We start from the raw sequence: 23,299 nt of genomic DNA, 5'->3' as shown, positions 1-23,299 counted from the left end.
ACGCAGTCACGACGGGTTTACGCACACTTCACGCCAGTTTACGGCTAGTTCGCGCACTGACACGACTCGAATCGTGCCAATGCGTGCCACAGAATCGTGCAAGTGTACATGTCAGCCTTGCTTTAGTTGTGTGTGTGGGTGTGTATGTGTGTAGGGATGGGGGACGTAAGGCGTGCGCGGGAATCTCCCTCTCTGGCAATTGTCAATGTTGACAGGTATGTAATGGTCCGGGAGAATAGAGGAAGTTGAGTTACAACAGGGTTAATGCTACAGTATTTGACTTCAGAGTCTATCTCAACATGATTGTGACGGTGTCCATGAATTTCATCATATTGTGCTAGTGAAGACAACGATAAATGATAGAGGGCGCTGATATGATCATTTTCTTATAATTTCTCCGGAGTATCATAATAATTTTTTTAAAATACTCGAAACTTTTTGTACTGAATACACTTATTTCAAAACTGTCCAAATTTCTTGAATCTCATTTATATGAAAAAAGAGTACCTTGTAACAGTGATAACTGTACTTGAGGCCCCTGACTTTGAAGCAGTATACCAATTTAACTGTAGTTATAAAGTCGATCAACCAATACAGGGCCCGTAGAGTAGTAGAAAGTATGCCGTCCACCTTTGGTACTATTGGCACACTTCGCGACTTTAGTTTTGGGCCAGTTAGGCCCTGGGGAACAATTTGGGGAAACAATTTGGGAATGTCCATTTCACAAGCTAATGAGAAAGAAATTGAAGGCTATAGGCCCTACATGTATTTATATTATATTTTTTGTGCTATTTATTTATTATTATTTATTTTATGTTTTTGTTTATTTATTTAGTCATTTTTTGGCTAAAATTGGAATGTTATCTATTCTTTATACATATAAAGGGCCACGTTTAGACTAATATTCCATCTTACCTGTTAGCATTCGGTCACTCTATGAGCACTTGAGTATCCCTACTGGGCTAAAAAAAGAATGAAAAAACAAACAGCAGATGTGGAATTACATGTTTTTCCCTATTGTAGTCTGAACAGATGATCATCAGACTTGTAAATTGATTTTAATGGAATATAGCTAGCATGTGCACGCGACTCGTTTAATTAGCTTTGCTTGACTAGGTTGTTTTTAGTAACACCCCAAACTTAACTGCCTGGTCTGCTTTCAGCCCTTCCAAGTGACAATGAGGATTGTACATGTGTAAGTTTGACCAAGGACGCGGGTAGAAGGTCCTAGGGTTGACCACATATGAAACCATGACGCTGTCTTTGCGGCAGGGACATGGTGGCAACAGAGCAGAGAGTCTGGTTCATAAAGGGATGATATGTTGTAAAATCTATTGCATGATTTGTTAAATATTAACATAATGATCCATTAAGATATATTTAAAGGTGGACCTATCACTGTAAATATGCCACTATCAAGACAGGCGTTCTGCAGTTAGATTACCTGTTATGTACAATTTAATATTTATTACAACTTATGCGGTAGCATGTACTGGTGTAAATGAACGTGCACAACAAGAGGTCGCTTAACTACAGTAAAATCTTACAAGTGGCCTGTTTCCAAAAAAATTCTGTTCAAAGAGGACAGTGTACAGGATGGGTAGTGTGCTAGGAACTGTAGTCCGTTCCCCATTGCTTTGTACAGGTGACATTCGTCCCATATACTAACCCCAATACTTCAACTACCCCTAACGTGTACGAATTATCATATGGGAAACGGGACGCAGCTTCGTTCAATTATCGATAAACTTCCTTTTATCGTTGACTTCATGAATACTTATGACCGACACATGTCAAAAGATTTTGGGAGTGTTTGTGTTGTTATTTATGTTTTGTTAGTCCTGGAGTGTGGGGTGGGGGGGGGGGGGGGGGGGCTGAGGGGTTGCTGTTCTGGAAAGCATCACGCATTGCGACCCAGCGCAAGAGTCTCAATTCCATAACCCCCATAAGGGGCGAGTATGGGTGAGTTATGGAATCTAGACGCTTTCGCTCGGTCGCAATGCGCAATGCTTTGGAGTTACGGGGCCCTGTTCTGTCGAAGAGCGAGAGTCATGTTCATTTAAAGAACTGGCAAAATCCCGACCACAATTCGACAATTCTCTTCATTTGAACCAACCAGCAATTATTTTCATGGACCAATAAGCGTGCCGTCACTCTTGGGATAATCTTTCCCGGATATATATTTTAGATACCTTTTGTTCCATTTGTTAACACATCTTCTCTACTGCCCATTTCAATGCGCTACATGTAGTTTGTACATTAATGTGGGTTGATAAAGTAAAATATATGCTTACATGGACTTTATGTGTGTAGTTATTGAAAAAAAACAACGCTTCTAAAGTGCAAATATAATTTCTCAATAAATAATCTCTAAAGGTTCTTGAGCACTCGTTAAGGAGAATTTCAGTACGAATATCATAGCAATATACGTGTACTTCACCACTGTAATATCATAGCAATGTACTTCACCTCTGTAATAATATAGCAATATACTTGACCTATGTAATATCATAGCAATATACTTCACCTCTCTAATATTATAGCAATACACTTCACCTCTGTAATATCATAGCAATATACTTCACCTCAGTAACATTATAGCAATACACTTCACCTCTGTAATATCATAGCAATATACTTCACCTCAGTAATATCATAGCAATATACTTCACCTCTGTAATATCATAGCAATACACTTCACCTCTGTAATATCATAGCAATATACTTCACCTCTGTAATATTATAGCAATACACTTCACCTCTGTAATATCATAGCAATATACTTCACCTCAGTAATATCATAGCAATATACTTCACCTCTGTAATATTATAGCAATACACTTCACCTCTGTAATATCATAGCAATATACTTCACCTCAGTAATATCATAGCAATATACTTCACCTCTGTAATATTATAGCAATACACTTCACCTCTGTAATATCATAGCAATATACTTCACCTCTGTAATATCATTGTGTTTTAAGGAGGGTGAAATGTCTTAAAGGTATTGTGTTTAGATTAGTGTTATTAATCAAAACCACCGAGTAATGAAGCCGTCAAGTTTCCTGGTCTAGACCAAGGTCATAATGTTATATAGTTTAAGTTAATGCATCACTAAGGGACCGCTCATTATTTGAGTTGGAGGGGGGGGGGAGAGGGGAAAATGTCAATCCCCCCCCCCAAAAAAAAAAAAAAAAAAAAAAATTGAAAAAATCCCTGATAGCATTCAAATTTTTCAGGATCTCCCTTCCACATTGATTGAATAACTCGGCCACTCCCTCAATAAAACTAGTGAAAAAGCAGTGTGAAATTTATATCTTTCACTATGTCTTGTACGACAAGTCACAAAAATAATTTTTCTCGAGAACCCCTTATCTGTCATTTGCAAATTTCAAGACCCCCCAATATTTGCTCGGAAATTTTCAGGGCCCACATTTTCTCCTCCACCTCCCCCTCTAACTTAAATAATGACCGGTCCCTAAGTAGCGTTTCAGCCGGTGTCATTCCTTTTCCACCGCTTTCCCACGCGTTCACATATCTATTGGTAACTTTTAACCTTCCTGGTTGAATCGATGCCATGTTGTGAGCACGTCGTCATTGGAAACCCAACACAGATGTATACAGGGTGGTCCATAAAAAACTACCTATTTAACTTTCCATCTCAATTTTGATGTACATTTAATTAAGATATTCCCAACTTTCTTTCGCCAAATTTTCCCATAAAGATGATTATTTTATCCTTCCACATTCTGCGAAAATTAGAAACCTAAGTAGTCAAATTTCAATAATTGATAATGTGCTCTATCCACACTCCTCGCTGCTGAATAACGGCAGCCACACTAACGTTGAAATTTTGCATTTGCTATTGCAATCATGTCAGCCGGACTGTTCCTTACTTTTTCTCGAATGTTGGTCTTCAGAGAGTCTAGAGTTTGTGGCATTTAAACAGAAATTCTTTCCTTAAGGTGACCACCAAAGGAGGAAATCTGGGGGGTTGAGATCTGGTGAAGAGGGTGGCCAAGGAAAGTCCGTGCGGCGTGAGGTGATGATGATTGAAATTTGGCTACCTTAAAGGTATCAATTTCTGCAGAATTTGCAAGGATAAATGGTCATCCAAATGGAACACTTTGGTGAAATAAAGTTGGAAATATCTTATTTATATCATAATTGAGATGGAAGGTAATAATTTTTGACCACTCTGTAAATAGTGGAGATTGAGACAAACGTACTACACTAAGCTTCTGTTATTCGGGATAAATAAATATTAAGTAGGTTTTCTCTCTACATTTGTTTTAGGACCATTGTGAATCTAGCCTGCAATATACATAAAAAGAAAAATCATACAAACTATATCACTCATATCATTATCGGTATTTGTTGTGTTAAATACATTGTCAGTGGGACATTGGGGCAAGGCAGTACATGATGGGTGTGTGTTCACTTTCATAGAGGGATGTACACTTTTGGCGACGTATCCATAGAGATCAAGTTCTTGTTCAAAGGGTCAGGGGAGGGGGGGGGGCTTTCTTCTGTGAGCGCAATAGTGTCTTTTTGACCTTTTAGAATGGTTGAAATAAGTTCACCGCATCTGACCCTGCATGTACGCACGCGTTTACAAAAAGGGTGGATAAAATAATTCCTACACTATAAAGCGAGAAGGATGTTGGTATCTTGTGCATGTTTTTAAACAAACATAAAGATCGCTATGGCAAAGCATAAACATTTGGGTGGAAGAAAATAACTTAATTGGTTGAAAGAAAACCATTTTTCTTTTTTGCACTAGAAAAAAACAATGATGGTAATATTATATTTTAAACTATTTTCCTGTGATGTCTTGTTTCAAATTTGATTAAAGGGATAATAACTCTTCGTTTTGGCCAAAAAATGAATTTTCCTGGAGTAAACAACAATTTTTCCGTACTAACCAATGGTTAATGAATCCATTTTTACATTGAAAGTTAGTCCCTGGTTTTTTTCTAAACAGTTTGGTTTTTTGTTAAAATCTCTTAAGAGATTATAACTGAGTACAGCCATCAATGGAGGTCACGTGATCTGAAGACAAGCTCAGATATCTGAATAATAGCTATAACTGCCGTTTTTGTGGTAAAACAGAATATGTTATATTTCTATGAGTTGTTCACAATATTTTTATTGTGAAATATACAGGGTTACTACTTAATATGGAATATTTTTTATCATTGTTATTTTTGAGTGGTGATTATAAATCTTTTGGCTTAATTCATCAAAAAAAGTATGTCATTGAGTGATAAAAATATCCAGTCTTCTATTGTGAGATATTTTGGTCAATAATATCAAATCTGACATAAGACGTCATTCAAAAGAAAAGAACAGCCCCAGAAAACCATATCAACAGTTTGATGTCAATATTATTTTAAGCTATGATATTAAAGAAAATGATAGCCTCCGGACAGTGATATATTACACAGTCAAAGAACACATTGCAGTAAATCATGAAAAGTCATCAATAGCGGATATCACCTCCAGCAGCCGCTTGCAGCGCCCTCATCCTACATGGCATACCCTGTGACAAGTTTTTTGGAGTTTGGATGGGGATATCATTCCATGCAGTGATATTTGCCTGTCGTAGTTCATCCACATTTACCGGCCGATGACCATAGCTATTAATTCTGTGAGTTACTTCCGCCCACAGATTTTCAATTGGGTTCATATCTGGGGAGTTTGCACGCCAGGGCAGTTGCTGAATCGACTGGTTTCGAAGAAAAACAGTGATTCTGCGGTCCCGATGTGTGAATGCGCAGTCGTCTTGATACACAAAGTTGTTCATGAAGATGACTCTTACAAATCGAAGCATTGTTTACTGTAGAATGTCTCTGTAGGAACCCTGGTTGAGGTTGCCTCCTAAAAAAACCAACTGGTTCTGGTCACCGGCATGAAATGCTCCAAAAACAGAGACGTTACCACCCCCTGCTTGCACCCTAGGCAGTGCACAATCATCGTGTTATGCCTCTCGTACACGTCGGCGGATACGGATTCGACCGTCATCCCTAAAAACTCCATATCTGGCCTCATCACCGAAAACGACGTGATTCCAGAGTTTTGGCTGAAAACGCACGTGGTCCCCAGCCCATTGCAGACGTCGCTGTATATGACCTGCTGTTAACAGTGGTTTCCCTACTGGTCTTCGTGCAAAATAACCGGCTTGCAGTGATCTCTTGTTCACGAGGGACCTTGAAACGGGTTTTTGAATGGCATCCTGCCATTCTTTTCTGAGGACACTGGTTGTCTTTGTACGACCAGCACGGCGCACTCTAAGGAGAAGGCGATCCTGTCTTCTTGGTGTGATACGCGGACACCCTGGTAGAGTTATTGGAGTAGGTGCCCCTGTTGCAGCATTTCTTTGGAGGACTTAACTAACGGTTCCAGATAAATGTTGAATTACCTGGCAATGGCTGTCGGTTTCTGGCAATTTTCTCTGAGAGAAAGAATCCCATAGTAAGCTGCGTTGCTTAGCTGTCGAACCATATCTTCACTAAGGTACCTGTCAAGTTTCAGAGCGATCCCTTTGTTGCTTCTCTAAACACACTCCAAAGATTGAACGAACCCATGCGTTTTTATACAAGGGCAGAAACTGCCGAAAAGACCACCCCTCACATTTCTGACCACAGAACATGCAACTGCATGCATCAATTGCCTCGAGAATTGTGTGGTAATTAGGTAACACACCTGGCTACACATGGAGTGACACCTCATTTTTGGATTTAAAGTAGTTGGAGAGAAAATAAATATTTTGTAGAAAATTTTCTTGCCAAAAAATAATATTCCATATTAAGTAGTAACCCTGTAGATATCACACGAAGAGTTATTATCCCTTTAAATATATTTGCAATCACTAAGTCACTAAGTCAGCCATCGTTAATTTGAACAAGATAGAAATGTTGATCTTCTAACTTTCCTTGTTGATAAGATATGCTTTTCATTGGAAGTATAACGATAAATTATATGATTAAATAACCTCACTCGAAGGTGAGACATGGAACCGGCCGGAGTTGGAGGGAAATTACTCTCCTTTTTTTCATAATTTTCGGGACTCGTTCGGCGCTTTCGAATGCTTATACCGTCATAGACACCTCGCCTACCGCGGATCTGACGTTACGTTTATCAGATCAACCGTTCCACGTCAACAATTCCATCACACTACCGCAGGGGGTAACGCTGAATGTAGAACCTGGCGTTAAAATCGACCTGGCTGTCGGCGTGCGCGTTGAGGGACGGCTTTTGGCAGTGGGACAACCGGACAAACGTATCCTTTTCACGGCTGCAGACCCACCCAATGTTGAAAGGGATGATAAGCAGCCACCTGTTTGGTTCGATGGTGCCTGCAAGGTATCTGCAGTGTAGAATGTCTTTGTGTTTTTGGAGCGCTCTTTTTCTTTTTCATATTTTATTAGGATTCCCCATAGGGGAATACTATTGTTTTTGCTGTTCTTATTAGGATTCTCCATAGGGGAATACTATTGTTTTTTCTGTTCTTATTAGGATTCCTATTGGGGAATATTATTGTTTTTCTTGTTATTCTTCTTCTTCTTCTTCTTCTTCTTCTTATTATTTTTCGTCAAAAAATTTCTGTCTAAAATTCTGAAAAAAATTCATACTGATTGTCCATGAAAAGTTATTTCGGTCCACCCAATTTTTTTGACCTTGACCTAATTTTCAAGGTCACAATGCCTTTTAGAGTGAAATTTTTGCAAATTTCAAAATGCAATATCTCCTAGAATTTTCAACATTTTGACAAATCCTTTCATAGGTGAGGTCACACAATGATTCTTTATCATATGACCCAATTTTAGGAAAGTAGGTCGGGTCAAGGTCAAAATTATTGCACGATATGCTCCAGGAGGTTGACACTCGGCAGGGGTAAACCAGATGTCACAGAGCCACAAGGATGATGTAAAAAGTTGCCCTAGATATATATCCAGTGCAGTATCTAATAATATTGACAATTGACTGATTAGTTTTTTAATATAGATTTTTAAATATTAATAATTTCACAGAAATAGTGACTGTCAATTTCTCCATGAAATCCTGATTTTTTGTGATATAATGCTATAGTAAACTACCCCAAACATATACCCAACACCCCCAAATCAAATGTCAAATTTGACCTTGACCCTCATTTTCAAGGTTATTCGGCTATTTCATGGAGAAATATTGAAGTGGGCTAAAAGTGATGTTTTCTTGACCCCCCGCCCCCAATTCGCACATGCCCTTTCATAATATGGGGTCAAATTTAACCCATGACCTTCACATGACCTTGTAAGAGCATTTCCACACCTATTTTGCAGGGGAATCCTCCGCCACTGGCTTCAGCCAGTTGCAGTCTAGTTCTTCTTCTTCTTATTATTTTTCGTCAAAAAATTCTTTCTAAAATTCTGAAAAAAATTCATACTGATAGCCTATGAAAAGTTATTCCGGTCCACCCAATTTCATTGACCTTGACCTAATTTTCAAGGTCACAAAGCCTTTTAAAGTGAACATTTTGCAAATTTCAAAATGCAACATCTCATAGAATTTTCAACATTTTGACAAATCCTTTCATAGGTGAGGTCACACATTGATTCTATATCATGTGATCCAATTTTAGGAAAGTAGGTCAGGTCAAGGTCAACCTATTGCACCATATGCTCCAGGTGGTTGACACTCGGCAGGGGGTAAACCAGATGTCACAGAGCCACAAGGATGATGTAAAAAGTTGCCCTAGATATCTGACCAGTGCAGTCGCTAATAATATTGACAATTGACTGATTTATTTTTTTAATATAGATTTTTAAATATTAATAATTTCACAGAAATAGTGACTTTGTCAATTTCTCCATGAAATTCTGATTTTTTTTGATATCATGCTATAGTTAACTACCCCAAACATATACCCAACACCCCCAAATCAAATGTCAAATTTGACCTTGACCCTCATTTTCAAGGTTATTCGGCTATATCATGGAGAAATATTGAAGTGACCTAAAAGTGATGTTTTGTTGACACCCCCCCCCCAATTCGCACATGCTCTTTCAGAATATGGGATCAAATTAAACCCATGACCTTCACATGACCTTGTATGAGCATTTCCACGCCTATTTTGCAGGGGAATTCTCCGACACTGTCTTTTGCCAGTTGCAGTCTAGTTTATTATTCTTTTTTGTAAGTTACAAAATGTTAATTATGTGTTACAACTCTAGTTTTTATAATAAGAAAATGACGTAACAAAACTCTCACCTCGAGGTTTGTGGAATGAAATCTGTCAACATTTCCTGCAAAGCAATTAATATCTCCCAATTCAGACCTTACAAACTGTTACAACAATAGTTGCTGCTGTCCAGTTTTTTAGAACTATGCCAAAAAATAAAAATTGAATTTATGTTATACGTTGGATCCAAGTGCATTCGAGTAATGTTTCGAGAGTAGGAGAAAACGTTATTCCCGTCGAACATTAATATTGGCTGGTAAACCACATAAAGAGTACGTTTTATCATTATTTGGCTTATCACCATAGGAGCCGAGGTGGTAGGAGGCAAAGCGAAATTACTACCCCCTCTCACATATTTAAATACATCAGTTATAAATGCAAGATTCTCACCCCACCCCACCCCACCCGCACGACCAAAGACAGGCGTTATTTTTTAATCGTTTTGAATTGTTAGCCCCCATCTGAACCTGACTTCCTACTATAGCCTGAATATCCATCTCTACAAATGTTTGTTAAAGAGAACGTGTTATTTTCTCCTTTCAAGTAGTTTTGGCACCGTTTGTCAGAATGGCTGGGGTAGCTCCTACTACTACTACAACAACAACAACAACAACAGAGTTGTTGCCAGGATGTTGGGATATCAAACGTGTACCAAAGTATATAGCAGAGGCAGTGGCACTGGTTGTATTCTTCTGAACAACGTGAGATGCAATGGACATGAGAGCTCTTTCTGGGACTGTCCGCAGGATGGGGTCCGTGTACACAACTGTTGTGAGTATCTTACGTATACCTGTTATTTTTATTCATGTACTGACTACTTTTAAAAACCATGCAATTGCAATTGTGTAATCTTTTATAATAGCCTAAGGCCAATGTCACGGATGTTTCTTTGGTGAATTTCAGAGTGATCTACATCTATCACGAAAAAATTAAACTTAATAATCAGGCGCCTTTTTTTTCACCGCTAAACACAGAAAAGAAACTCGACACTTAAATAGGCGACTGTTATTTATTGTGTGTGTCTACAACCTGTGAACATTTCTCAATCAATGATTTCACCACGCCCACAGATTATAATTTGGTGTTACGATATGTGGCAACATTTATATGAAGTCATGCTGGTCGAGTCAAAGGGTTTTATTACATTTCACCAAGGCATTCCTTCCAATATCCATGCTGGTCGAGTCAAAGGGTTTTATTACATTTCACCAAGGCATTCCTTCCAATATCCAAGATAACGATTTCTTTGATCCTAATGTGAACAATCCCATAGTATTTGACGACCTATTTGCCAAAGCAGCGGTTGATAGCAGAATACGCGACTTATTTACCAAAGTGTCACATCATCGCAACGTCAGCGTCATCCTTATTACCCAAAATCTTTTTCCCTGAGAGGAGGAAGTAAGAACCATCTCCTTGAACTGCCATTATCTCGTCAAAACCCAAGGGACACATTGCAGGTCAGAACACTAGGCCAGCATATGTATCCCGGTGAGGTAAAAGATTTCCTCCGAGTTTTTAAACAAGCAACCTTTCCTCCTCATGGCTACCTCTTCATCGATCTAAAGCAAGACACTCCAGATGAATGTCGTCTACGCGTTGGTGTATTTCCCGAGGAAAACAACGATGATGAGTACCAATCAGAGACTGTAAAGTATTTACAAGAGGAGAAATATAAGGCGCAACCGTTTACCAAAATAACTGATAAAACAGAAGCAGACCAACGCAAGTTGTGGAAAAGAGATGACCTTACCTTGGACGAAAAGATTGATTTGAATGATGAACTGTCCCTCGAGAAACAATCATACTGGAAACGACAAAAAACACAAGAAGGACAGTACCATTACCCTATGGTTGCTGAAACAGTGTATATGAAGACTACTTCTACACATCTCTCAGCACTCCCTCCGCCATATAGGACTATAGGTTCACCGCAACGACCGCCCACCATTACCAGCGGAGTCGACCGTCCCTTGGCGGGGCCTAAAGAAAGCTGTTTGATAAAACATTAAAAGAACCCGTTCAAAGGAAACGACCCAAACGACCCAATAATGCACTGGAACAAACTCCATTGCAAGCGCACTATTACCCATAGGCTATAAGATGAGACGAGACTGAAAATCAAAACAGACAAGATAAGATTTTCAAAAACAAAGAATATGATGTCATAAAAAATAAAATACACAAGAAAAAAAATTAATAAGACTTTAAAAAAAGAAAACAATTTAAAAAAAGCATTGGTAGACATAGTTACCCTCCCTCAAAAACAAACAAACAAACAAACAGACAAACAGACAGGCAGACAGACAGATAGACAGACAGACAGACAGACAGACAAGCAAACAGACAGACAGACAGACAAATAAACAAACAAACAGACAGACAGACAGACAGACAAACAAACAAACAAACAAACAAACAAACAGACAGACAGACAGACAAGCAAACAAACAAACAAGCAAACAAACAATCCTCACACAATCATCACGTAAAAAAGAACCCTGGCGTCCAATTCTAACTACTCCTATGCGTTTAATTGGGGTCTGCCATAATTAGTCGGATGATCAGTTAGTCCGAAAATCATCTGTTCTAAATCCACTCCTAGTCCGCTGTTCTGAATGCGCTCTCAGAGGCATAGCAGCAATAGAGATACTGTATTCAAAGAGTGCTTCAGTCTCATCTTTGAACAGATGTCTTTCTTCAAACAGATCGCCCTTTTTTCACGTAATAAGTGATGTTAATAATACTAATAATAATACATTTCTCAAAACCGCGCTACACTTGCGTCTCAGCGCTGTTTACACTTACATATAAAAGGTAAAACTAAAAAAGATTAATAAAAAACTAACACAAAAGTATTTAAAACTAAGATATTAAATTAACCAAAATATTCCTTAAATAAAAAGGGTTTTGATTTTTTTAAAAACAGTAATAATAGTCGTTCAAAGACACAGATGTTTCGTTAATAAAATTGGACCATAAAATTGGTGCAGCAATCTCTAAACTCCTGTGACCATATGTTTTTAGAGTCTTTTTGGTATCATTTCGCTTGAGTTGAAGTTGACCACTGGAACGAAGAGTCCCAAAAGGAGTTAAAAGTTCTATTATATTGTTCATATAAAATGGACAGTCGCCCTTTACATTTTTCAAAGTCAAGAGATCGGATAAACTATATCTGGATCGTATAAACTATTCTTTGAGAGACTGGTAACCAATGAAGACCGTGGAGAACTGGTGTGATGTGGTCGGACTTCTGAGTTTTACAAAAGAGACGAGCTGCTGAATTCTGAATAAACTGTTTTTCCATATCATAGTAGCTGTTGCAATCACCGAATCTAGAAGTCACAAATGAATGAGTAGCTCTGTTTGCTTGTTGTCAATAAGGTGAAAAATCTTAGATATTCGTTGCAGACTATGATGATTTACACACTTTGTTAATGTGTGATGCCATGTTACATTGGTTGCTGAAAATTACACCCATATTTCTAAATCTGTGCTTGTTTTGATAACAGAATCTCCAACTCTGATACTGTCTAGTTTGGTGCTGTCTCTGGAAAACCTAGAGTTGAAGTGGACGAATTCAGTTTTATCATCATTGAAGACTAAGTTGTTGGACTTGAGCCAAGATCTAAGTTCATGCACACAAGCCTCACTAGTTCCAGGTAAAAGATGTTGTGGTCTTAGTCGATCTTGCAAGGGCTTCAGGTTTGATATTTTACCTGGAACGTTTGAACCCAGCTCTTCAAATCTGTTGGCGAGCTCTTGTCTTGTCTTTGATTCCAATATGCTACAATGTTACTGTTGTAGTCGTTAGGGTTGTGTAGTCATCCCTTTGGTCTTTTGATCTTTTCTGCAATGATCTGCATACGATATGTTAAACAGTATTTTAAAGACGTCCACTTTCTTCTCGTTCTCCACCTCCTAGACCATCTATTTGTCGTGAGTAAAAACACAAATTGAAATAGCTGCCACCAATGCCGCCTGTCCCTCTGTGGTCTTCCAATGGTTTTGTCATTGTCGTTCTCCTATTACTTAGCAACTCTCAGAAATGTATAAAATGAGTCAACTGTAACCAAAATAAACTGTGAACAATAACATTGAGTTCCATTCACATACCGTTGTTTCAAGTTCATAATAGTATGCATGCCATTATGTTGTTCAATTTTTCAGTTCACAGTCAAGACGTGTGGCTGCAGTGCTCAGGTTACTCTGGTTATCGTGGGAATCCCAACGAAACAGCCAAGTACTGGTCTGGGATAGAGCTGGCGACAAACTCCTCCGTGTTAGGAGTAAGTGCTCTCCAATATGTGGACATCGAATTCGCTGGTCTTCCTAACATCAGGACACACTCAAATGATACTGCAGCCATATCGATTAGTGGAAGCCCGCCTGTGCTTGATAACCTGAACATCACAAATATATCATCGGAAATGGTGTTCTACTCAGAGATATAACTGGACATGCGGCAATCAACAATAGTAACATTGAGAACAGCATGGGCAACGGGGTTTCTTTCAGAAGCTTTGGTAGTAACCTGGCAATGGACAATGTCCAGATTTCTAATGCCCATAAAGCAGGTTTATATTACAACAGGACATTTCCGCTGCCCTCCTATAAGATGTGCCAACTGCCGGAAACAACGGTTCCTGATGGAGAACCGCTCATAGTCAGCATTGACAGTACTGACCTTCATCTGGGGTCAAGGTCTTCCTGTTCTCAGGTAGGTCACTCGATACTTATTGGACCTTAAAAGCTCACTGATTTGTCATATTTCAGAATTAACTTGTTCAACGCGTGGCCTATATTGTAAAAATAATAAAAAAAGAACTTTACACAAAAGTTTCTGGTCATACATCTTTACATTTTGAATAAATAATCATTCAGCTCAAGCGTTGAATTATTTAAGTAAATGGGTAGATGATATGTAAGCGACGCTGTTTCATATAACGTGTTTTAAATCACTGTGTTTCATTATATAGGTGTTTCGAAGTCAAAACCCAGGATACATTTTGGCGGTGCGCGTACTATATATTAGGGCACGTCGGAATACATATAGCAACATACTGGATATATTTGACGGAAACAGTTCGTCCTCCCGGCGGCTGGAGAGAGTGTATATGTACGGTGCCGACGTAAACATGCCGTCTCCTCTCTACACTACCGGCGGGTCAGTCTTGCTGCTATTTTCAAGCCTAAATATTGACGAACGATATCAAGGGATGTTTACAGTTCGGTCCGTTGCCGGTAAGTTAACATTAATTTTTTGAAAGAAAATGATTTCGTGCCTCGATTCGAGTAATTCATGCTTGTTATAATGTCAGCATATACATATTTCATGATAATGTTTGACAAGACTTCGCTATTGTAACTTAAAATAATATATGTAAACAAGTATGTATTTTTACAGCTTATTCAGGTCACCCTACAGAGTTATCAATGTATAGCGCCAAAGTTACGAAGTCCAGATATGGCATTTTTATTGAGAATCAGCTGCAACCAATTCGCATATCAGGGACTCGCGTGGCACATTCTTCAGACACAGATCTGTACGTTGGTAAGGGATCCGGTACGATTGTGCTTCAGGACAGCGCCTTCATGAATAACATGAACCATGTGTACTTTGAGCATATCCAGAGGAATATTAATGTTACCGTGAAGAATAATGAATTCATTAATTCCTCTATGTATGCTTTGTTTGTTGGCACCACCCCAGTGTGGACATTATGAGATAAAATCAGCTTCATTATTCAAAGCAACACCCTGATGGATAATTTATTTGGTATATCAGTACCGCGGACCAGACAGTGTGCCCTAACAGACATCGTAGTGTACGGCAATGTCTTTCACAACCAAAGCGAAACCGCCCTGATGTTGGGCCCTGGTAATAGATGTGGAACATACAGACTCAGAACCGTCCAGGTGAATGAGAATTATGTCTCTAAAACAAAAGGGACTGCGGCTTTATTAATAGAAACCGACTCCCAAATTCTCAACAACAAGTTTTCCGATAATGACGTGTCCCAATGTGTTCTTTGTGTTTCTGCCTACAGTTTGTTCGTGACTGGAAATAACTTTAGAAACAACAATGTAAGAACGGACAACAAAAGACATAGGGTGGGTGCTGTAATGGTCTTGATAAATGCTCCAAGTAGTTTCACATTCACAGACAACATTTTTGAAAACCTGTGGTCGAATATCAACTGGCCGCTTGGCACGAGAATTCCGTCCTTAGAACACTTGATGTGTCACGAAATTACTGGGGAACATCAAACCCGCAAGATGTTTACTCGGGGATTATTGATAATACAAAACGCTACACTCTGAGAACTGAGTTCCTATACACTCCGTTCTATATCACGTCTGATCTCTCCAGTTTGTCCCCAGCAACTATAGAAGTGGACCCAGCACTAACTCCCCACACACTCGGTGGCCGCATTAACACCGACCTTACTCTTAAAGACACTGGTAGACCGTACACGGTGACACATGACCTGAACGTGACAGCCAACGCCACACTAACCATAGAACCAGGAGTAGTTTTAGAATTTGAAGATTCTGTGGGGATGTACATTGAAGGAAGACTTAATGTCAGTGGAACAGAGAGTAAGAGGTGCATATTTACCGCCAAGGGAAAGGTGTCTACAACGAAAAATGTCACAGCTAAAACAGGTTTTGGTAAATTTTCGTTGCTTCGAGGGCCATCGCAATCATATGGCTCGGCATCGTTTTATGGACAACTTTACGGAGAAGAGAACGGAGATATATTGCCAGTTTGTTATGATTCTTCATTGAGAGAGCCGATGATGACAACATGGTTGGACGGAGAATGCAGGCGACTTGGATATGCTTCTCTTTTGTACATGAGGTCGATTTCTGATATGGCTAAACTGGGGTTAAAACTAAATTGTGCTAGGACTAAAACAGACTTTGAAAATATCTGCTTCACAGGTATGCAAAGATACAGGTGCACTTCGTTCTTCAGAGTTGTGTGCACCAAGCATTCGCAAGAGTCCACGTGGGCCGGTATACGATTAGGTCTTGACTCCGGGTCAAGCAGAATTGTGCAGATTAAACTTATGGCAGCAAATTTCGAGGAGGATTCGCATCACTCGGCTTGTTTTGTGCAGGTGCGAAACCGATAAACGTCCGTCTTTTGAAATAAGACATCTATGAAGGTAAAATTAGTTTAACACCTCAGATATTATTTATTATACTAAAAAAGGCCATTTTATTGTGCAAATAAGTGAAAAATATTTTACTTTTCGAAATTTAATTAAATCTTCAGACCTTCACTTGCTTTTGTATTGGAGAATATGACGTCAGAATATGGCTGACACCTAGCGGAATAGGGTCAAAAAATGCACTTCAACAGCTCGCATAAAAAGTTGCTACAATAAACTTCGATGAAACTTGACAATTATATTTCTTATTAAAAAAGCCACCTTTTACGGACTTTACTAAGATGCGTTATTTCTAATAAAGGAGAAATCTCAAATTGTTACAGTGTTGCTACGGCCCAAAATTGACCAGTTGGCCGATTTCGTTGAGTTCTAACTCGTTCATTTCTGCTTCCTTGCAAGTGAATCGCACACGTCGAGACGCGCAGTGAACTCTGCTACCATGTCTTAATTTTTCACAAGCACGTATGAGGGCAATTAAGGAAAATTCATGAATTTCTGCGATGGTTACGCATTTAACAAAATTTCGACCGCGACGTCATCTCAGCGCTCGCGCTCCGTTCTGAATATTTTCCTACGCGCAGCCAGTTGCCATATGACTGAAAAGGTCCTTCTTTACAGGTGGATTTCAACCGACATATCCTTGACAACGTAGCCATTCTTACCTCTGGAGGAGGCATTCGACAAATATACGAGGACGGGTTAGAGCGAGATATGACTAACATGGTGATAGCAGATATAGATAACTACGCCTTTGAAACATATACACTGAGCGCAACTCTGAGGGATTCACGGATGGAGGACATAAACTCATATGCTGTATTGTTTCAATCAGGGTCATCCAGTTGGTCAATGACAGGGTACTTTACTCACTATAAAAGAGACTGCGGTGTATTATATCTGGCCAATGAAGGCGATATGGAGCCATTTTATCACTACATAAATACGCTTACACAATGCGGTACCTTTACAACCAGGTCGGACCTCAGATTACGGGTTTTCATCATCAACGGTGTTAGGTTATAATCAGTGGATCCTCCACAGCAGTATATGGTCAATACGGGGGTTACACAAATGGAATACGGACTGACAGAAGACATCCAGACTACCCTGATGTGGGACAAGTCAGTGTTGATATTAAAGACTCAGTTATAGTGGGAAACTACAGACCAATGGATGTTAGGATATATAGAGTGTCTAATGCCCCCCTAATGAATGAACTGTTACCATCTTTCGCCATCTCAATCAAAAATACAACCTTAGATTCCAGTAACTATGGAATTTATATTGACCGTAGAAATCGAGAACAGTTAACCATTGATGGATGTAGGATCAGTGGCACGAGGAACACATTGTTACAGTACAGTGTCCGGGAAGACAACCGAAAGATGTGGACATCCAGTTCTTGAATAACGAAATCACTGATAACAGGGGGGTGTACTTGACATCAGTGGTGGTGCTCTACATATGACAGTATCGGGGAATAACATCACAGACAATGAGTACAGCTCTGGGTCAATGACCTTATACCGGGGATATGAAAAGACAATACAATTCGTGAACAATGATATATTAGGTAACCATTACAGAAATATCATCTTCATGAATATGGAGAAAACATCCTATGACCTAAGCAAAACCCCAAACGTTGGACTGGTAGGGAATATCATTGCTAACAACACTTATTCATTCGGCAACAACGAACGTCAGTCATCACAGCCCCCAGTGTCAGCTGCACTAGTATTAGATGGTTATGGAAATGTCTGCATTCAAAACAACACGCTTCAAAACCCGGACCTGGAGGCAGAGGTGTATGTCAAGACTCGCGCTTCAAAATGGACAGACACCATTGAAGCCAGGTACAACACGTGGGGATGTGAAAATACCGGTTGCGTGAGAAAACGTATATATGACGCACACAACGACATGTATCTACCGGAAGTGCGAATACTTCCATTTGTGTCAATATCGAACGAGATGGTGTACACTCCCGACGTCACAGAGGGACTTCCACAAGGAAACGTCCTTGGCGGGTGGCTGAACAAGTCCATCACATTAGAAGCAACAGGTTCTCCATTCTATCTAAAAGAAGACTGGACTATTTTGCCCGGCATTGAGGTTTTCATTGAACCTGGTGTTTGGATTAAGCCAGCAAGGGACAAAGGGATCCTCGTTCTGGGACGGATAGTTGCTAGGGGAGAAAAGAGAGAAAGGATTGCCTTTGGCTGTCAATACCAAACAGCTAATTGCTCTCATTGGCAAGGATTGGTGTTTGCTTCAGATGCCGTCAGCACTAGCCCTTCGGAATTGCTCTTTGTAGTCGTTTTTAATGCAGGTTACAAAGGAAACACGTACGGCGCAGCTGTGCAGTCTTTCAGCCCCAGTGTAATCATACAGAACTCACGAGTGGTCCAGTCAAGGTTGAACGGTATTGAACTAATTGGACCAGCAGTGAAATCTAGCATCATTAAACGAAACGGATTTGTTAACAACAGAGGTGTTGGGATAAATGCCGTTGTGACTTCCCCGAGAAGTGTACCACTTAATACTAGAGTCAAACAAGAATCTGTGGGATGGCCTAGTGACGTTTATGGGGTCCATAATATTTGCGAAAGAACTTCCAAAATGCTCATTGTTAATAATAGAACTTTGGTTTATTATTCTCACGGAAAACAGCATGGAGGAAATTATTTTAATTGTACGCGTGCAATACGTTCTGAACTTGGACGGAATATCACAATCCAAATTGTACAGTTTAATCTGCAACGTTTTCAACTGGAAATATCCTTTTCTCTCAAGGCGACTTCTTTATGCTGACCAGACAAACGATTCACTTCCTTCAGATGTTCCAATAAACAGTTCCAGTGTAACCATCCGGTTATATAGCAGGGCCAGTAACTGGGACACATATGGTTTGCAAAGCATGGTCTTTGGTATCAAGATCTCCAGCGACACATCTACAGGTAAGACTGTACATTCTCACATATACATACTAGTAGCATGTCATTGTGGTATTTGTCATTCATACAAAAACTGTCAATTAGTAGGAGTTCTTATGGAAAGAGTTTAAAATTTACAGTATGTAAAAATAAAAGTAAACGTGTATATTTTACATGTTTCATAATGCATACTGTTGGATTTGCTTTTTAGGGTTAAATGGCAACTTTGGCATCGAGGAAAACACTTTCTTTAACAATGGTCTGGGTGGAATTAACATAACTACATTTGGACAGAGTAATTTGGATATAAACATCAACAAAAACATATTTCACAGTAAAGGACTTTCGACTTCCCATCGAGCTGGACATTCCAAAGCAGCTATTCGGCTTAATATCGCTGACACCAGTGCTACATTAGCAAACAATTACATGGAAGGGAACCAGGGTGGCATCCACCCCAGGACTCCAAAACAATAAGTTGAACGTTTGGAGCAACCAGATTCTCTTTACAACCCAGCAAGAGAGCATTCAGGTGGTAGAAGTAGAAGACGGTCCTCATACACAGCAATGCAGTATAGATGGGAATGTGATACAACACGGACAGGGAGATAGGTACAGTGATGTCATCCACCTGGAGGGTGTGTCTGGAACCGTCACAAACAACTACATCTACAACAACACGGGTTTACATGTGATGTGGTGGACAATGCCAGCCAATAGGAACATGAGTGACGTCACCACTGACAACATCATATACTACAATATTGCAAGAGAAGCAAACAACATGGCAGCCATATTTGCTGGTGGCTCATCATCGTTTCTCCATGACAACGTCTTCCAAAACCGTACATTTATATTTGAGATGACAAGTGAAGGGGCCTCTTCAACTGTGAATGCGTCTTCCAACTGGTGGGGTCTGACAGAGCATGCGCAGATCAAGCAGAGGCTACGAGATAGGGGCACGGGGTTCCCATACCCCGAGGTCTCTATACACCCAATCATCAATTCCATGTCTTCTTATCAAACAGGTGAGAATGTTTTCAAAACTGACACCCCTGTAGCTGAAACAAGTCATATTTGCATTTTTTTATTTTTATTCTGCTATATCATGATATCTATTGGTTATTTTAAATGAAAAGTTGATCCGATAACTTAATAATGTTTCATGTGATTTCATCATTGTATTTCTTGAATTACTTTTGGTATATTTTGTTAGGATAACAAAAATCTATTGATGATAATGATAATAACAATAACAAGTAAATTAAAACAAATCAACCAATATTTTGGTGTTGAACAGATGAATGGATTGGCATAAAATTCACCAAATTATTTACATAAAGGATTAAGCTTCCAAAGGCATGATTATCATTTCTTTGAATAAAAGCATTAAAACTGGCAATATCATACGATATTTCGTTATGTTATATTCCAAGGCCCAGCGTTTTCCCTGGTGATAACCCCCGTCAGATAACAAAGCGCCCCGTAGGGCAGTTTATTCCCGACTCCAGAGTTTGTCGGCGGTATTATAGTTGCAGTGAAGGTGGCGTTATTCCCAAGATGTACCCAAACCATCTTGTCTGGAATCCGGAAATACAGGAGTGTGGCAGAGGCGGTTGTGAGCCACAGGAAGCTTCTGGTAGGTGGTTTGGTTCTCGGCTACAATGAATACAAAAATACACTCAATGAAGTTCGTTTTGAACGTAATTTGATAAACCATATGTGAATTGCCCTAGGGATATTTATAAACCAGGTATCTATCTGGTAAATCTAAAACAATCAGCATTGGTTTCATGGTAAATCGTTTGGGTGAATTGCTGATGATACAGAATGTATCTGTTCCAGATTCGTGTCCTCTTGGTTGGCTGCAGAATAAGATGGTGTGTTACTTGTACGTCGGGGAGCACAAAACTTTACTCAAGCTCGAGCTTCTTGTGAGGTATGCAATTGACATTTATTTATCAAGTCGTTGGTCTACTAACAAGGATAAATATTGTATTCCGAGAGGGATATACACTGTAGCAAATATTTGATGAAGTTTGTGAGATAACATTATTGATTGCTTACATATATTTCCACTACTTTGTTCAAGGGTCAATACAGTATGTTGGTCAATCTTGCTACGAAGTCTGAGCGAGCCTTTGCAATCAGCATACTACGGTCACGAGCGGTGGGAGAGCGCAGTTTTGGCATATGGACGGAGACGTGGGATAAGGTATGGTATTTTGTGTTCTTCAATCCGGTTTTGAATAGAAAAGATTGACAATGACAAATGAAATACAGACAGAACAAGAGGTTAACAATATCAATGTGTAGTATGTGACATGCTAGCATACATGTTATAAAACAAATACATACATACATGGAATAAACATACGGTAGTGAGAATTTGGATTATGTGGCATAGTTTATACATATTTTTATTTTTCGATTTATCTACTCGCATATACACACACTGGACAATAGAAGTGTCACCCCTACTGAACCAATACTTTGGGGGAGATACATGACTGTAGAATGATATGCTCCTGGTATCATTTTATTAACATCAAATTTCACTAAAAGACCAACAATACGATTTATACTCATTAGTAACATTATAAGTGGACCAGGCATTATAACTACTCAAGATCTACCTACTTTGATTACTCTGATTGTCCATTGTGTGTATGTATCTTTGTAACGGTTTCCAGGAGGACGGAAAATGCCCACTGTTCAATTTGTCGAGTATTGCCGGCAATGCACATATCTACAAAGATGATTGTTTCAGTCTTTCTCCGTATATTTGTAAACGGTCCGCAGGTAATAATGTTACTACAAACTATCATAAATGACATTCTAATAACATTACCTAATTTTCAAATGTACATAAGGGACCAACTACATGTATGCTCAAGCTGGCTGCTTGCGTTTGAAGTACGCTATCATATTTTATTATGCCCTAATTTCCACTGTATTTTTCATTGTATTTACAAAGTATCTCCACATTTCCTATCCCCATCGTTAAACAACATTAACCTTCTATATGTACCATAGTTAACGAGTGTCCCAATGGCTGCACCTACAATGGACGGTGTGGTAAAGATAAACGATGTCACTGTAACCGAGGCTGGGAAGGAAAGGACTGCTCCGTGTACCACTGTAGAGACAGGAACAAGTGTGGACAGTACGGGACATGTGTGGGACCTAACCAGTGCAGGTGTCAGCCTGGCTGGCAGGTAAACCCTTCATTGGATAGGAGGTTGTCTCGATGGTGTTACGTATATTGAATTTCATTAGAAGAAGATCCTGAATAAATGAATCAAGCAAAATTGTTGTACACAATATCAGATGTTCGGTCCTGTTTCCACGACCAAACCATGATGCAGACAAATGGGCTAAATAACTGTGCACTAATTTTAAAATGCCTTTATCAAAACATGTAATATCTTATCACTGACAAATAGTTTTTCAATTGTATGACCCTTTTTGTTCATAGGGCCGTGCCTGTTCAGTAAGCTACTGCCCCGTGTACAGCACATGTAGATCTTGCACTGAACAGCCCGGGTGTGGGTGGTGTGACCACAAACAAAGATGTCTGCCAGGTCACGAGTCTCAGCCGTGGAGAGAGCAGTGTGGAACATGGTTCTATCACGACTGTTTCTCTGTAGACACACACATGGGATGTTCTAGTCAAGTTGAGGTATGTTGATTAAAGCAAGCTTTTATGATACGTTTGTTATTACAATATATACGCTATTACCATATGCAGAAGCTACACATGATTTTAATAGTATGAAAATGAATTTGTGGGGTGTAAAAGTCCCAGTTAGGTGCCAAATGTAAAATTAATAACAAATTAAACAAATCTGAGATCTGATACAGTATTAGTAAGATTTTAAATGGATTGTATGATCACTGTATTCCGGCTATTTCTGTTGCCATACTCTGTCAATTCCGAATGATTAAAAAATATT

At 39.3% G+C, this 23,299-nt stretch overlaps 1 protein-coding gene across 6 annotated transcripts; it reads left to right on the top strand.

Annotated features, from left to right (window-relative positions):
- The first annotated feature begins 7,007 nt into the window (after positions 1-7,007).
- LOC106155530 (uncharacterized) lies at positions 7,008-23,003 on the top strand. 6 transcript variants are annotated; one of them, XM_087015286.1, is made up of 11 exons: positions 13,676-13,946; positions 14,206-14,470; positions 14,634-16,401; positions 17,026-19,367; positions 19,555-20,371; positions 20,780-20,982; positions 21,189-21,282; positions 21,436-21,558; positions 22,037-22,145; positions 22,380-22,561; positions 22,822-23,003. In XM_087015286.1, exons 6-11 carry the CDS (start codon positions 20,904-20,906, stop codon positions 22,838-22,840), a joined length of 606 nt encoding a protein of 201 aa, XP_086871412.1. In that variant the 5' UTR covers positions 13,676-13,946; positions 14,206-14,470; positions 14,634-16,401; positions 17,026-19,367; positions 19,555-20,371; positions 20,780-20,903; the 3' UTR covers positions 22,841-23,003. The 6 variants fall into 5 exon arrangements, 2 of the variants coding, with proteins under 2 accessions (XP_086871412.1, XP_086871411.1); XR_015335006.1 differs by lacking the exons at positions 20,780-20,982; positions 21,189-21,282; positions 21,436-21,558; ... (1 more) ...; positions 22,380-22,561; positions 22,822-23,003 and adding exons at positions 7,008-7,368; positions 9,774-9,997 and having other exon boundaries at positions 13,397-13,946; positions 19,555-20,366; XR_015335005.1 differs by lacking the exons at positions 20,780-20,982; positions 21,189-21,282; positions 21,436-21,558; ... (1 more) ...; positions 22,380-22,561; positions 22,822-23,003 and adding exons at positions 7,008-7,368; positions 9,771-9,997 and having other exon boundaries at positions 13,397-13,946; positions 19,555-20,366.
- Positions 23,004-23,299: the final 296 nt, after the last annotated feature.

The sequence above is a fragment of the Lingula anatina genome, chromosome 6 (assembly GCF_051362555.1).
Source record: "Lingula anatina isolate TDL-2025a chromosome 6, LinAna3.0, whole genome shotgun sequence".
Classification (NCBI taxonomy): domain Eukaryota; kingdom Metazoa; phylum Brachiopoda; class Lingulata; order Lingulida; family Lingulidae; genus Lingula; species Lingula anatina.
This window is presented reverse-complemented; position numbering and strand designations above follow the sequence as displayed.

Coding starts and splice junctions, on each gene's coding strand:
- LOC106155530 (XM_087015285.1), top strand. CDS start 13,722: ATGGGCAACGGGGTTTCTTTCAGAAGCTTTGGTAGTAACCTGGCAATG. Junction 13,947..14,205: donor CAAGGTCTTCCTGTTCTCAG/GTAGGTCACTCG, acceptor TTCATTATATAG/GTGTTTCGAAGTCAAAACCC. Junction 14,471..14,633: donor TACAGTTCGGTCCGTTGCCG/GTAAGTTAACAT, acceptor GTATTTTTACAG/CTTATTCAGGTCACCCTACA.